The sequence below is a fragment of the Haliotis cracherodii genome, unplaced genomic scaffold (genome assembly GCF_022045235.1).
Source record: "Haliotis cracherodii isolate W230 unplaced genomic scaffold, xgHalCrac1.p SCAF_16, whole genome shotgun sequence".
NCBI lineage: Eukaryota > Metazoa > Mollusca > Gastropoda > Lepetellida > Haliotidae > Haliotis > Haliotis cracherodii.
This window is the reverse complement of record NW_027266271.1, coordinates 30,315,275-30,331,275: the sequence shown is the minus strand read 5'-3', so window position 1 is coordinate 30,331,275 and position 16,001 is coordinate 30,315,275. Positions and strand designations below refer to the sequence as shown.

The 16,001-nt window shown below is 43.1% G+C and overlaps 1 protein-coding gene across 1 annotated transcript in view; it reads right to left on the bottom strand.

The window, feature by feature from the left end:
• Positions 1–15,663, bottom strand: part of LOC139464061 (voltage-gated delayed rectifier potassium channel KCNH8-like) — a 275,229-nt gene extending 259,566 nt beyond the window's left edge. Inside the window, exon 1 of the mRNA XM_071245603.1 lies at positions 15,356–15,663. Within this exon, the coding sequence (XP_071101704.1) occupies positions 15,356–15,431 (76 nt within the window). The 5' untranslated portion in view covers positions 15,432–15,663. The remainder of the gene's footprint in view (positions 1–15,355) is intronic.
• Between the last annotated feature and the right edge of the window lie 338 nt (positions 15,664–16,001).

The following is a 16,001-nucleotide window of genomic DNA, read 5'->3' as shown; positions in this document are numbered from 1 at the left end:
GATCAGGAAATATGAGCGGTCATTTGTGTGTTTTGTGAGTGAGTGAAGAAGGTTTGATGTCGCGTTAGGAAGGATTCCATAAATATAGATTTGTTAGAATCGAACCCGGGTTTTCCAAGTATGCCCCTACATACGTGTGAACGACGGTCTTCCATGCTGAGAGGGTCTCACTAACGTGGAGTCGGGCGGCTAGGTATAAGCTGCGTACTGGCCTTATAACAAAACCCTATCAGGACACTTTAACTATCAGATAGTCACACAAGGCGTTTCGTCTCTCCCTATGACGCCCTGCCCTACAAAACATATGAACCCCGTTTATGATCCGTGGTGTTTTTCAACGCGCGGTAAAACCCAACACACTAACTCACAGAGGCAGAGTGATTCGTCTATGTGTTGTACATGTTCGTCCCGCCGGGGTTGGTGACAAACTTCGACCTAAGTGTGGCAATGATGTGACATTCGGCAATATCGATAACTGGTTTGCCAGGGCCAATCTGCCAACCTAGCTATGCATTGCATGCCCACCTCCCGCCCCTTTGACTTCCCGTCCATCCCCTGGACCTCCCTCCCCGTGAGAGCTGTATATCCCAGCTGATTTCCCGTCCATTCCCTGGACCTCCCTCCCCGTGAGAGCTGTATATCCCAGCTGACTTCCCGTCCATTCCCTGGACCTCCCTCCCCGTGTGAGCTCTATATCCCAGCTGACTTCCCGTCCATTTCCTGGACCTCCCTCCTCATGTGACCTGTATATCCCAGCTGACTTCCCGTCCATCCCCTGGACCTCACTCCCCATGTGAGCTGTATATCCCAGCTGACTCCCCGTCCATTCCCTGGACCTCCCTCCCCGCGTGAGCTGAATATCCCAGCTGACTTCCCGTCCATTCCCTGGACCTCCCTCCCCGTGTGAGCTGTATATCCCAGCTGACTTCCCGTCCATCACCTGGACCTCCCTCCCCGCGTGAGCTGAATATCCCAGCTGACTTCCCGCCCATTCCCTGGACCTCCCTCCCCGTGAGATCTGTATATCCCAGCTGACTTCCCGTCCATTCCCTGGACCTCCCTCCCCGTGTGAGCTGTATATCCCAGCTGACCTCCCGTCCACCCCCTGGACCTCCCTCCCCGTGTGAGCTGTATATCCCAGCTGACTTCCCGTCCATTCCCTGGACCTCCCTCCCCGTGTGAGCTGTAAATTCCAGGTGATCGTCAGTGCCGCCAGTTGAGACGATGTGTGGAAACTGGCAATGTCATGTATCTGCTTAGATTCATTATTCCCCCTTTATATATTATTCATGTATCAATATCTGGATCTGTATGCCACCACGTTTCTCTTTGTATAACGTGTGTTTCTAATTATAAAAAACATGAATGTCGGCTTAGATCAAACAGTCAGAAACACCGCGCTTCTCTAATTGAATATTTCTGGAAGACAACTCGGTCACGTGCACCACGACATTCAGCATACGTCGGCTATGTCCGTCTTGTCAGGATTCTGATATGTTGGCCACGTTGACAATGCTTGAGATACCATCATCAATTAAAAAATCAATTGAAAAGACTTCGATTTGCAATATTTGACTTTCAGCGGTACAGCAGTAGCCCCGAGATCTAGATAGGTTTGTCACAGTTGAACACAGCGTCTATGCAGGTCCACGGGGAACATGGACCGGCATGGAGTGAGTGGGTGAGTGAGTGAGTGGGTGGGTGGGTGGGTGGGTGAGTGAGTGAGTGACGCAGCCTGGCCTCCTGGGTATGCTGTCCTGGCGCTACAGTGTAACCAGGCGGTATTTCAGTTTCAGAACAGAGTGCAATCTTGTGCGCAGATACTACAACGTAATGTATGTTGTAGAGGTTTTACAACTTTAACCCAAGAACACGGACACAGTTTGTTTGTTTGTTGTTTAACGCCGCACTCAGCAAGATGCCAGGTATCTGATGGCGCTCTTTAAATTATCGAGTCTGGACCAGACGATCCAGTGATTGATGGACAACGATCCACGCCGTCTGGGTACGATGACACACTATCGGCCAAGTCAGCCAGCCCGACCACCCGATCTATTTGGTCGCCTCTTACGAGCGACACAAGTTGCTGGGGACCAATTCTAACCCGGAATGGTGATGCTGTGGTGATGCCGAGAAACCAGCGTGGTGATGCCGTGGTGATGGCGGGAAACCAGCGTGGTGATGCTGTGGTGATGCCGTGGTGATGGCGGAAAAATAGACTGAACGGCAAAAAAGTATAACAAGTTTGTTTTTATTGGTAATTGAAAATTGAAAGAACTGTTGTTAAATTTGATTTGATCCGTTTACCAATCACTCGTTCCCGCGCCAGATTGTAACCTGTGGCTGTGGAATTTTGTGTAAAACTAAATTGGTTCAATGAAGACTGGGTTAAGAAATGAATTTGCAATTACAAGACTCCTGCCATGTTTGAAATGTAAATTTGTGCCGAGAAAAAAGCAAACTTATTGATTTCAAAGATAAGATGTCTAACATAGCCATCGCAATTGTGTATTATTATGCGAAAAGATTATTTTTAAAATTTCTAAATCAAATATATTCTAAAACATAAAACCAAGTAGAAGTGTTTATTTGAATGCAGACGGCGCCAGTAGAGTTTAATTTCTTTATATAATATCGCTAACTTAAGATGCTGTCAATTTAAAATCAAACATACGATCAAATCAACTGAGAAGTGTAGTTTCTTTTGCTCCTCAGTTTGTAATCAACAAATGATATAAATAATGAATGCTCTTATTAAAATCTGCCTGATACAACTGTAAACATTTCGCAATGTTGTACCTTGCGGGGAATTTTCATTGGTTAATGTGATGCATATTTATTAGTTGAAATATGTTTCGTATTCATTACTAGTTTAAATATTTCACGAACAAGATCTGAATTTACGTTTCAAAGTGACGTACAACATAACCATATGTATTTGTCGTATATTTACTTTTGTTAAATAAGCCCATCGTATTTGTCCCAGTTTGTATTCACTGACACAGTTTGATACATTCGGAGATAGTTCAACAGACATAATGATGGTATTGTAATGCGAGATCACTTTCCAAGGAATTTCTTCTGTGGCAGACTTTTGTGAATATTTTGTAAACTTCACAGCCTGAACAGTGAAATCCAAATTCTGTGCAGGCCATTACTGTATCTGCCGACGTCACAGAACAGTGCATTACAAACAGCTGAATCTCTCAGTCAGGTCAGGTTGTACACCACTATACAGTAAACTACGGTTATAACGAACTCGAAGGGACCACCAACTTTAGTTTATTATAACCGTAGTTCGTTATAAGCATATATACAGCATAACTATAGCAAATAGTCGGGACAAAAAAATCAGTTCGTTATATCCAGAGTTCGTTATAAGCATGTTCGTTATAAACGTACTTTACTGTATAATCCAAATGGTCCTTCTTATTATATTCAAACATCTTAGGTTTGTTCCACGCTGTTAATTAGGAGGTTGATAAGTAATACTTAGTGTTAATCTCTCTTTTCTCTTTGAACACACTGGACATAGAAACCCAAATGGCAGAACACATTCGTTAACGTTAGGAAACCACATACTTTACCCAGCAAGCGTATAGCAAGTGTGCGCGCAAGTCTGTGTGAGTTAATAGTAGAGTCAAATAGGATCATCATAACCACCTACGGTAGTAAACCAAAGCCCATACATATATCGTAAATGGCCTCAAATGAAACCGGGGTTACTTAGTCATAATCGATATTTCATTAATGTTCAGTTCATGTGGGAAGTATGTTAAAAACGATGGTATTTGAGATCAAATATAGAAATATGTAAAAGACCATATTCAGTATGTTTCCCCTAAATATTATCACCTAAATCCTAATCCGCTTATACATTGTCCTACGTTTTGGTATTAACCGGCAGTATCGCAGTAAATGAGGTTTTCCGAAATTGTGGACTGTTCATACCACTTGTGGCCGCTACACCGTTATTCCAGAGACAGCTATTTACTTAACAGTTAAAGATTGAGGAGGGCTGAACGTATACCAACTCATGTTTCATTGGTGTACCATGTTACCATGTTACCATGTTACCATGTTACCATGTTACCATGTTTCGCTGGGGGGGGGGGGGGGGGGGGTGTATTTAATGGCTTGGAAAATTGTCCACAGATCGAACACATATTATATAAGAGCGAATGATGCGTGTAAGTGTGTTATATATGGTCTACATGAAGCAACTCCGGGTCGCCTGGAAGATGTACCGACATGCGCGATGCCGACTGCTTGTCGATACTTTGTTCTCTGTATTACAGTTAATCGATTTGCAGCTACGTTGATAAAATGTTGAGTTGGACAGACTGTTTTTCCAAACTTGGTTTACGAAAATTGAAATATGAAAAAAATATGTAAAGCGCTGGTTACTGCGGCGACCTGAAATAAGTAAACTGTTTTTTTCTGATATAAAACGTCAACGCATGAGAATAACCACTCTCGATTATCCGCCGGAACATTTTCCACTGGATGTACAAGGCAAAATAGCGGTGAAAATTATATGAACGGATGACTGAAAATCCCTGATGACGCCAGGTGTTCGCGAAACAAATCCCTGATTTACTGTCGCTACCAATACAAATAAATGATTTAATAAACTATAATTAAAACCTATTGAAATTTAAATTTCTCCTAAAATAATAAGCCTAGCACTACTTACCATTTGAGGAAATCGAACAAAACATTTTGAAATTAGAATGTATATATTTTTAAGTTTCCGACCTGCCAAATGCAATTTTCGGACCAAAAATCCGTGAACGGAAGTAGAAAAGGTCTGGCGTTATCAATTCCATATCGAGAGTGCGTGGCATCAGATGTTCTGTGTTAACCCAAGTTCAGGTCAAATTGTCTTCAGTGCCTGAAACAATTCTACTTTTACATTTACTGGTTTGATTGTGTGTGCTTCCTAACAGAAGGAAATAGAATTAACCTCTTTAATCAGGATAACTAATGCGTGTCCGAAAGTTAATCAACGTTTTCTCAGTGCTTAATCAGAAGAATTGTTTTGGAGACGTTTATCTATTCCGACATATCTCGATCAAGACGAACTGATTGGATTTGGTTGATGCTACGGCATTAGGGACCGGCGGTCACCTCCCAATTGTCAGATGGCCAAATTGTCACACAGCTTATTCCGGGCTTAGGTAAGGTTGAGTGCACTTGTAATTGCTACCTGTTTACCTTAGTGTAAAGTGGAACAGCCCTACACAAATCCTTTTTACCAGTTCAACAAATCTGAAGAGGTTGGGGTATAGATTTGGGACACTGTGGTTTACAGAGCACCCACATATACTTCCTGTTGGGTTATACTCATAAAGTCATGGTTTTTCATAAATTTTTGTAAATGGCAAATAGCCATTTCTCATTAATATGTTCAAAGTTTCATAATTACAGAGTTTAATATATCACTAAATATTATTGGCAAAACCCAAGTGAAGATAGAGTGAAACAGTTGTTAAAATGTAATATTAATACTCTTATCATGTACATCGCAAAATATATCCTATCCTGCTTCTATACTTGCTGTTGCCTCCCTCCGCCCTGTAACTGTACTATTGTAAGACGAGGGGCTTGTAGCCCAAGTTTTCTTTGTGGATACACTTCTGTTCTGATCTGATCTGTTCATGTTATGGAGAAGTTAATCATTTTAATGCGTTCTTGTTCTTCCTAGCATTCAATTCACTTGATAAGAATGCAAACTAAACTCAATGGTCAAACGATTTTATTGACATACACGGGGTCCCATGTTCTATATCATTGAAAAGACGGGGCACAGATCAAACACAACTTAGATACACTGGTTCAACATCTGGTTAATCTGTATCACCTCACGAGTTGAAGTATCTTCCTCTGCTAAAAGTTGGGAGATGCTCATTAATGAAGTAGGTAAGACGAGGCAGTGCTACTGGTCACACTTCACTGACCTATCAGATGATTGCCACGTCTGACAATTGGGGCGTCTGACAATTGGGGGGTCTGACAATTGGGGGGTCTGACAATTGGGGCGTCTGGCAATTGGGGGGTCTGACAATTGGGGGGTCTGACAATTGGGGCGTCTGACAATTGGGGCATCGGACAATTGGGGCGTCTGACAATTGGGGGGTCTGACAATTGGGGGGTCTGACAATTGGAGCATCTGACAATTGGGGCGTCTGACAATTGGGGGGTCTGACAATTGGGGGGTCTGACAATTGGGGCGTCTGACAATTGGGGCATCTGACAATTGGGGCGTCTGACAATTGGGGCGTCTGACAATTGGGGCATCGGACAATTGGGGCGTCTGACAATTGGAGCGTCTGACAATTGAGTGGCATGACAATTAGTGCGTCTGACAATTGGGGGGTCTGACAATTAGGGCGTCTGACAATTGGGGCATCTGACAATTGGGGCGTCTGACAATTGGGGCGTCTTACAATTGGGGCATCGGACAATTGGGGCGTCTGACAATTGGGGCGTCTGACAATTGGGGGGTCTGACAATTAGGGCGTCTGACAATTGGGGCATCTGACAATTGGGGCGTCTGACAATTGGGGCGTCTTACAATTGGGGCATCGGACAATTGGGGCGTCTGACAATTGGGGCGTCTGACAATTGGGGGGTCTGACAATTGGGGCGTCTGACAATTTGGGCGTCTGACAATTGTATCGAGATTAGATTTTTCCAGCTACATCTATGTAACCAGCTATTTATCACCATTATATTTACACGGCCTCAAGCAATATCCGATCAGTAAATGAACTTCTCTTCATTTGTATCATATTAAAGCGGGATGTTGATCAAACGAAGAAGTGTTTTGCTTTATATATACAGACACAAACATTTATACATTTCTCAGTTTGTGGAGTTGCTATAGTAACATGTTATTCCTAGTATATGAAGTGTACGTGTTAATGTTTTGTCAGTGTAAATGTCGTATTCTAGTGTTCTTAAATACCAAGCCCATATCAAAGCCTAGTTTCTACAAGACTTTGATAACAAGACTAGTGGACGCCCTTGCCTCGGGAGGATGAGCAGAGGCAGCTCACAATGGCTGCTAGACTTGTACCCATGATGGCCGTGACGAGCGAACGCTTTAACCACCAGGCTACCCGACCGCCCCACCCAGACAACAGCAAGGCGCTGTGTCGATACACGGAACTAGACCTGACATACAACTAAACAAGCATGCAATACTCCTATCCCCGCCAGTATGTACGGTTGTGTGCAAGGCAAGATATAGTGTACGGTTTTCAAGACCTGCTCCGGAAACGAACACTACCGCCGTTTACAGTCAAAGTCAAAGTAGTTGCAATGGAAACTAAAAAAATATTTTATCCAAAAGTCCCAAACTATAAAAAAGGCACCAGTTTACCACTAGACCTAGCTATGTGCCAAGTTTTGATGAAGAAATAGTGTACGGTTTTCGAGACACTGCTCCGGAAACGAACACTACCGCCATTTTCAATCTTAGTTAAAATCATTGCCATGTAAACCCGAAAAATATTTTTTTCAAATATTCCAAACTATCAAAAGGCTCCAGTTCACCACTAGACCTATCTATATGCCAAGTTTGGTTAAGATATATCTCATGGTTTTTGAGTTCTGCTCCGGAAACGAAACGTGACAGACGGACGGACAGCGGATACCATTGGATAGTATTATTCTGATAATTACATCTTCCATATTGGTTTAGTAGTTAGTTTGCTATTCGAGTTTTCCCCTGTGTTTGAAAACACACTTTATTTTCATCACCGGTCTATAGCTGTTACCAGGCTGACCCAATGAGGTTGTTCTCTCCGACGTCCGCATGTCACGTATAAAAACCTTGGCGAAAGTAGGTGTCCTCACCCCAGGCACCCCCGGTCATCATGCTACTGGCTGGGTCAGGTCGGAAGTATGGTTTTATTAGTAAGTGGTTATAGGGCAGTTTTCTCTCTAGTACTGACTTACCCTGTATTGAGCTAATATTTTTTGGCCAGGCTTGTATATTTTGTAGCCCATTTTTTTTCTAGTAATCCGTGAATAACAAACTGTCCCGTGATTGTCTACTTCAGGTCAAGTACCTATATTTAGGAATAAGTCCAGTTATTCTTTTGGTCAAACACCTTTCTTAATGATTGTGAGTCATGATACTCCCATTTTGGAATATCCTTGGCCAATCAAAGTGACCGAGTCTTTAGCCTATAAGACTGGTTTGCTATTCAGACGTTTTTCGTCTATTTTATTGGCCAAGAAACTTATTTTAGGGATAGGCACTCGGTGTCCCGCTATTTAACCCTGCCGAAGTAATTCACTCGAGCTCTTCAGAGTTTAGAGTTAATTAACTCTCAGGTGTTAATTGATCGCAGCCGACTTAATTGGCCATCTTTGTATCTTGTCAATCCTATCAAAGTGTTGGTTTACCATCTCTCTTTTTATTAGTGTTATACCTTAGCTTAGTTAATCAGCTTGTACACTTGTCTGCTTTAATTAATCATTCGTTGTCAGTGTAAATTAGTTTCTTGATCATCTATACTTACAATTAACTGATAGTAATAAACCTGGGAACCTATTACCACGTTTTCATTATTACTTTATTCTTGTTTAATAACATCGTGGTCTCTGGCGAACATCTCCGTGACAACTAGAACAATCAAACCAGTGGGTGATAGCTTGAGCACCGATTCATGATCTGCTCAGGAAGGTTACATATGAGTGTCTTCCAAGGCGGTCCGTCCTAGTTCTGTCTGCACGACAGCCATTGTGACCACTGAATCCACGGTTACGTGCAAACATGAGCTCCCAGAGATGCTTTCCGCCCGGATACCTCCGGGGTGACGGAAAGATGGAAGATTGCAGAGTCCCCTGCACACGTGGAGTTGTCGCAGTCCCTGACACCACATACAAATTGAAGATCGATTACGAAGCTGCTGTCAACAAGATTGCATCTGGACATTGTAAACGGTCAATACACCGTACTCCATCAGGTGTGGTCATGTTTCCAAGTTCCCTGAGACTCGGTTGAGTGAGAACCACATGTAAATCCGCCATTATAGCTACATCCGGGTAATTCATCTGTGTCACCAAATCCGACTCATGTATTGGATATCGATCTGTCCATTTTGAAGTGGCGTGGCGTGATCAGGAATATTATTACTCATCCTTTTCTTTTATGAGTATGACATCCATTTGTTTACAAAACCAGTAAATCTAATACATATATAGGTGTTCATTACGTCACTCCGGTGCAAGGGAACCCGGATGTGAGGAGGTCATGAACTCTCCCATGCAGACTGCAAGAATCAGTTATGTTTGATTTTTTGTTTTGTTTTCTTTGTTGTTTAACAGCGCACTCAGCAATATTCCAGGTATATGACGGCGGTCTTTACATAATCAAGACTTGACCAGACAATCAAGTGATTGACATCATGAGCTTCTATCCACGCAATTGGGATACGATGACATGCATCAACCATGTCAGCGAGCCAGACCAGCCGATCCCGTAAGTCGCCTCTAGGGACAAGCATAGTCGCCTTTTACGGCAAGCATGGGTTGCTTAAGACCTATTCTACCCCAGATCTTCACGGGTCAGTTAGGTCATTTGGTGGCGGACATTAGTGAGTGTAAAACGTGTTATGCCTCGTCACAGTGCCAGGATATACGTCAGACTTTCGTCATGACGTCAGACTAAGACATGTGCTCTTAGCATGTGTGACATCTCCTATCCGTAAGACCTGGACAGACAACCTGGCGCTTCCACCCAGGAATCCTGACCCGGACATGCCGTACAGCCTGTATTACCGCTCCACGCCTGTCGTGACAGCACATAGAGACTGCCTCTTACGTGGCCATTAGTGTGCGTGTTCTTACGAATAACTTAACACCGAATTGGTCCCAGGTCGTAACACTATTTTCCTTCGGACATCCATCATGCAGAGATGCTGAATACACACATACCGTTTACACTAAGCAGCCTTGTTGACCACCAACCAGTCGGTTTCGGAATCCGCGACAAGTCGGTTTACAGTTAGACATTGAGGTGGTACATGAACGATGGGAAAGTGGAAAATGTTCAGGGAGCTAAGAAACTCTAGTCGTGTATGTTATGGTGATCGCGAATAGGTGAAAGATTGCTGGTGCGGTGTAAAACAACACTCACTCACTCACTCATCGTGTATGTTATGGTTATCGCGAATAGCTGAGAGGTTGCTGGTGCGGCGTAAAACAACATTCATCCAACCACCTCGTATGTTGTGATGCACTAATCATGGACCAGGTTGCCTGGATTCTTGGAGGGTAAAGTTCACCGCTTCTATAAACAGTATACTTCTATATATCTTTATATCAAGGCGTGTAAGCTTCACATACCCACGGAATTCTATTGGATATTCTCATTAAGATATATCAACCGTCATAAACACGCACACACGCACACACGCACACACACATATGCGCGCACATCGAACATCAATAGTAAAAGAATACATTCTGCATATATATAAAAACAAAACAATAGATTTACGCCTGGAATGTTTTATATTAATACATATTTCAGTGCGGCCATTTCACCTGAAGATATTGAAATACAATATCCAATATGCCTAGAAGAATAACAGAGGGTTTCACGCCAATATGGTAATCAATGGCCAGGTGGATCTGGGCTGACACGCCAGGTCGTCACGTGACCATGCCTGACTTCTTATGACTGACCAGGCACATGTGTCGGTCCTCAGTTCTGTTTTTTTCGCATCCATTATGAATCCCATGATGTGAATATTTTGCTAACATAAAAGCTAAAACGTGTGTGTTGTGTACATCAGCCACACGGGTGTATGGGAGAACAGAAATTACACTGCCGGACAAAAGAAACTATACACATGACAATTGGATTTGGTCCAAAAATTACAAACCTTATCAAAGCGTTACGAGGCTGAAAACAGTCCCCGAAACACTGGAAACTTAAGGTCCAAAACACAACTATGATACCGGTATGAACTACATTCCCTTCGAATACCAACTGACCGCCTCCGTGGTCTAGTGGTAGAGCGTCCGCCCGGAGAGGGGAAGGTCCGGGGTCCGATCCCCGGCCGCGCCATACCAAAAGACATCAAAAGATGGTGCTTGTTGTTTCCCTGTCTGGCGCTCGGCAGTAAGGGGCTAAAACAAGGACTGGTCGGCTCGGAGTCAGTATACTATGTCTGAGTGGGGTATTCATGTTAAACTGCGGCATGGTATCTCAGTGGGCTAGCACTATAAATCGGCATCAGTCCGGACTTGTACAAGCAGCCACACAAACACACACACATGCATGCACGTCGCTATATAAGTGCAATAATCTTGGACGCGACGTTAAACACAATTTCACCTCGAATAAGGAATATTTATAGCCATCATCAGATATGAGTGTGTACTTCTTTTCCCGGAGGGCCAAGTTGAAAGAGGACGAATCCTTGGTGGAGAATTCAAGACAGAGTTTAATATGGCAACAAAACAAATCAAAGAAATTAATATCTGCAATATTACAGAAAAAGGGATCTCACTTTTCAATCAACAGTTAAAAAGGTCTGGGGCGACTTTAATCTAAACCCTGGTCGTAGTGGCTTTATATATCCAAATGATTCGCCATTCCTCCAAATTACAAAATAGAGATGATATTTGAATTCCAAAATTACGAATTAAGATTTTTATATGGTCTTGTGTTGCAGAAAGAGGAGTCGGTGCTCTGACGGACGGATGTCAGGAACCATTACCAGACTCCACAGAACCCAGGAACCCAGTGGTCAGACCCACCACTCCAGCTGTTCAGTAATAAGCACAGGGCGCACGGACCCGTAACACTTCTGAAGACCTATTACCGTAACCCGAACCCTACCATCAACTTGTTGCTTTGAACTCCTACTTTACTATTGGAGCGACCGCAGACATGTCCGCACAATGACTCCTCCTTAATGTCTTCAGACAATCCTGGCAGGGCAACAAATCTGTTACCACTGGAACAACATAGGTAGCCTGTTCGTTTGATAATACCGTAGTTGATTTACACTAAACGTTTTAACGAATGTTGGCGGTGAAAACTGGTTTTGGCTTTGCGCTTGTGTACACAGTTTGAAGAATGGCAAATGACGCCTCGCTATGTGTAGAGGTGTTGCTATCGTAATTCGTGGAATTTTATGTTGAAATGTTTTATATTTTACTAACCATGTTCAGATACGCTGGCTTTACCTGTTGCGGTTGTAACCTCATCACAGTGATGCTTTTATTCATTTGATCGCGGGCAGTTATTATCTGTTATTTTACAGCTCGCGCTGTAGCTCGTTCGTTTCACATTCTCCTGACGTGATTATGATTACGTTAAGTTTTTCTAAGAGCAAGGGATAAGTGTAAAGTTCTCGGTCAGAAATGGAACACAAAGTCGATAGCTTGCGGTATATACAAGATTGTTTTATACACTGCTTTATAAGTACATGTAGATATATACAACGTGCAACACGTGCCAGATTAACACACAGGTAGTGGTTGTTGTGCCCCGAGCACCGAGCCTCCTAACTCTAGCTAGGCTGAGGCTGAGGCTGAGGTTTCTTCCCGCGCGTCTATGGACCGAGGCTTATAAAATAAAGCCAAGGTGGTCTGAAATAGGCGTTATAAATATAAGCACAGGTAATTAGTGATGAGTGACTAATAGTACATACACAGCGCATTGAATTAATTGGGATGTTCTAATTAACGGCAGTTAAGCGATTCTACACATGTACCTGCCACGGCCGCATGGTAATTAGCATTCTGAATGAAATGTTCATTCAGACAAAGGATGTTGACAACATGTCGCTAGAGCAGCTCTGATACTGTGTTGGAATAATTGGGTCGCCGTATCACGATAGAAATGTGACCCCTATCTCATCGATTTGTTAACGTGACTGGGCGGATATCATTTGTCTTTGGCGATTATCAAAAATGTGTTTTATACACTTCGATATGCAGTGGATCAGTTGTATCTGTTTAATGTTGAAGACAAATTCGGTGAATGGCCTCATACAACTTGATATATACTTATATAAGAGCATGTATACCATTCGGAACGTATCTCTACAAAAATAACACGACTGCGGCGTACGAGCATCAAGGAATGTCATGATATCAAGGTGTGATATCAAGGTATACCAGAAAGGTATGTCATCGAAGTATGTCATGAAGATATGTAATCATGACATCTAGAATAGGTCTAGAATAGGTCTTCAGCAACCAATGCTTTTCGTAAGAAGCGACTAACGGGATCGGATGGTCAGGCTCGCTGACTTGGATGATGCATGTCATCGTATCCCAGTTGCGTAGATCGATGCTCATGGAGATACCTCATCAAGGTATGCCATGAAGGTACGTCACATCAAGGTATGCCATGAAGGTACGTCACATCAAGGTATGCCATGAAGGTACGTCACATCAATGTATGCCATGAAGGTACGTCACATCAAGATATGCCATGACGATACGTCACATCAAGGTATGCCATGACGATACGTCACATCAAGGTATGCCATGACGATACGTCACATCAAGGTATGCCATGACGATACGTCACATCAAGGTATGCCATGAAGGAACGTCACATCAAGGTATGCCATGAAGGAACGTCACATCAAGGTATACCATGAAGGTACGTCACATCAAGGTATGCCATGACGATACGTCACATGAAGGTACTAAATGAGGGATACCCGGATCATGCTATACATCTGTTTTACCGTTTGACTTTGTGAACCAAGCAAATAGGTATAAACCTTTTATCAGCGCGTAATCAGTGTTGGTATTTTTCTGAACCTGGAAATTCACCGTCCGGAAATCACCCATGCTCATTCCGTACTGTCATCCCGCCGCTGCTGGCGAGCGTCAGCGCCGAGTGTCTGTTATCCGAGAACCATCCTAATATCCAGCTACATCCTCCCACACTCGGTACCAACACACCGCCCCTAAACCCTTAACATCAAGCAACTATCGCCCCTCATAGCAACTTCATTTTATTCTAGATTTCTCTGACAAAGACAATACCGACATATTCAATATTACATGGCCAGAAAGGAACTACACGCCCTGACGTGTGTTTTGATGTACTTGAAAGTTGTGTGTTGCTGGAAGTGCTCTACAACTCGAGCAGTCTGAGTGCATGAGTATTGAACATCAGACACACCGCACGGTGGGAGGGACTGCGTCAGTGTTTACATCCCATGTATCTGCACGTGTGAGTGAAATTAGTTGTGTAAAACACGTGCGACATGTGCACAGTTGAATATATCATGGCCATCCATATACTGTATTATATAATTAATAAATTGATTGCCAAGCTTGTTTTGGTGCATCCCAGTTTTGTGTGAAACATCTGTTTTCTACTTTTATGAAGGAAGGAAACAGGATTATTAACAAATATTAATGTCGGATATTGCGGGGCTGAAACAGACTGCTGTTGGTTCCATCTGGCTCCAGGCAGTCCTGCTGTGAGGACCATTACAGGCTGGCCGATATCACGTTTGTAAAATAATGGAAAAAATCTATCATTATATCGTGATGGCTCTAGTGCCGTGTGGCTCGAACCTTCATACCCTGGTTATGTTATTTGATTAATGATGGCCTATCCTTTGATACAGACATGTCTCTACGTTCCCCACTCTACAAGGGAAACGTTACATTTAGAAAAACAATAACAGAGCTTCAAGCGTGGAAACAGCTTCGTGTTAATTCTAAAAGCAGAAACTTGAGTTGTTTAAGACAAGTTGAACAACAGGGGGTCATGTATTATCCTGTTTTGACAACAACGTTCCCCTCTAGCTGACGTCATGTTTAAAACAAATATGCTTTAACTTTAAACTGTTCAACAAGTGTGTGGCAAATAGAGGTGCATATTTTCCATATACCGGCGCCTGATGATGGGAACCATGGCAACGGGATAGTGTTGATGCTGTAACTAGTGTATATAGGCATTATCGTCTTGAGATGCTATGACATGAAACCGCACACATGTTCACACCCGACTTTGGAACCGTTTAGATTCCACCTTGTTGACGACTGGGTTGAAAGTATTGACAAGCAGGTTCATCGGAATGACATCTTCAAATAGAGCTGCCACACACGTGTGAAGTGTTTGTGATAACAGCGCACAACCACGTGTACACAAACCATACCAATAGCTTTTGTAACACGACATTATCAATAAACATGTTCCGGGGTGAGAGTGCTCGGTTCCTCCGTGCACTCTTTCTGCTTAAAGTCAGAATGAAGTACTTCCGTTCCATGTTCTCTCACACGACGAGCGTGTCGACATGGTAGAAGGCGAATGCAAACCATGAAAAAATGAAATATTAAAAGTACTTACGGATTCCGTCGAATCGTGTTGCAATGGTGTCCAAAAAAGTGTTTTGAGACTGGAGAATTCCCTTTCTTCCTGGCATAGTGGAACGAAGATGTAATCCAAGAATGAAGCTGTCAACAAGTTGTCACAAACACGTGTACGAATACCGTTGATAAAGCGTCCTCGTCATTGATCTGATGTGATATCCAGGATGAATTAATACTTTGCGAGCTACAGCCTGTCATATAATAGGCATCGTGCAACTAACAGCTCATCAAAAGCTAAGAACAAATACAAAATGGTAAACTCATCACTCAATAAAATCAACACGTGTAGAGATATCCCACGCGAGCTAAACGCTGGACATGCGGTTATAACATTAATACAACCGACCGCCGTTATTCTAACCCATCAGTTACTGCATGGACACATATTGCTTAGCTCGTCACCCTCATCCTAATGACAAGTCTGTCACGTGACTGTGACATCACAATGAAATGTACAGCAATTTCTCGCCAGTTAGTACCGTGACATCACGATACGAACTCGTTAAGGCCACAGACTTCTGTCATAGCGCAGCATCCCAGTCAATATTTTTACAAACGCTAGTCAGAGAGACTGCACGCGCGTGGCAAGTATGAGTGGGGCTGCACTTCCCGAGCGTCTGGAG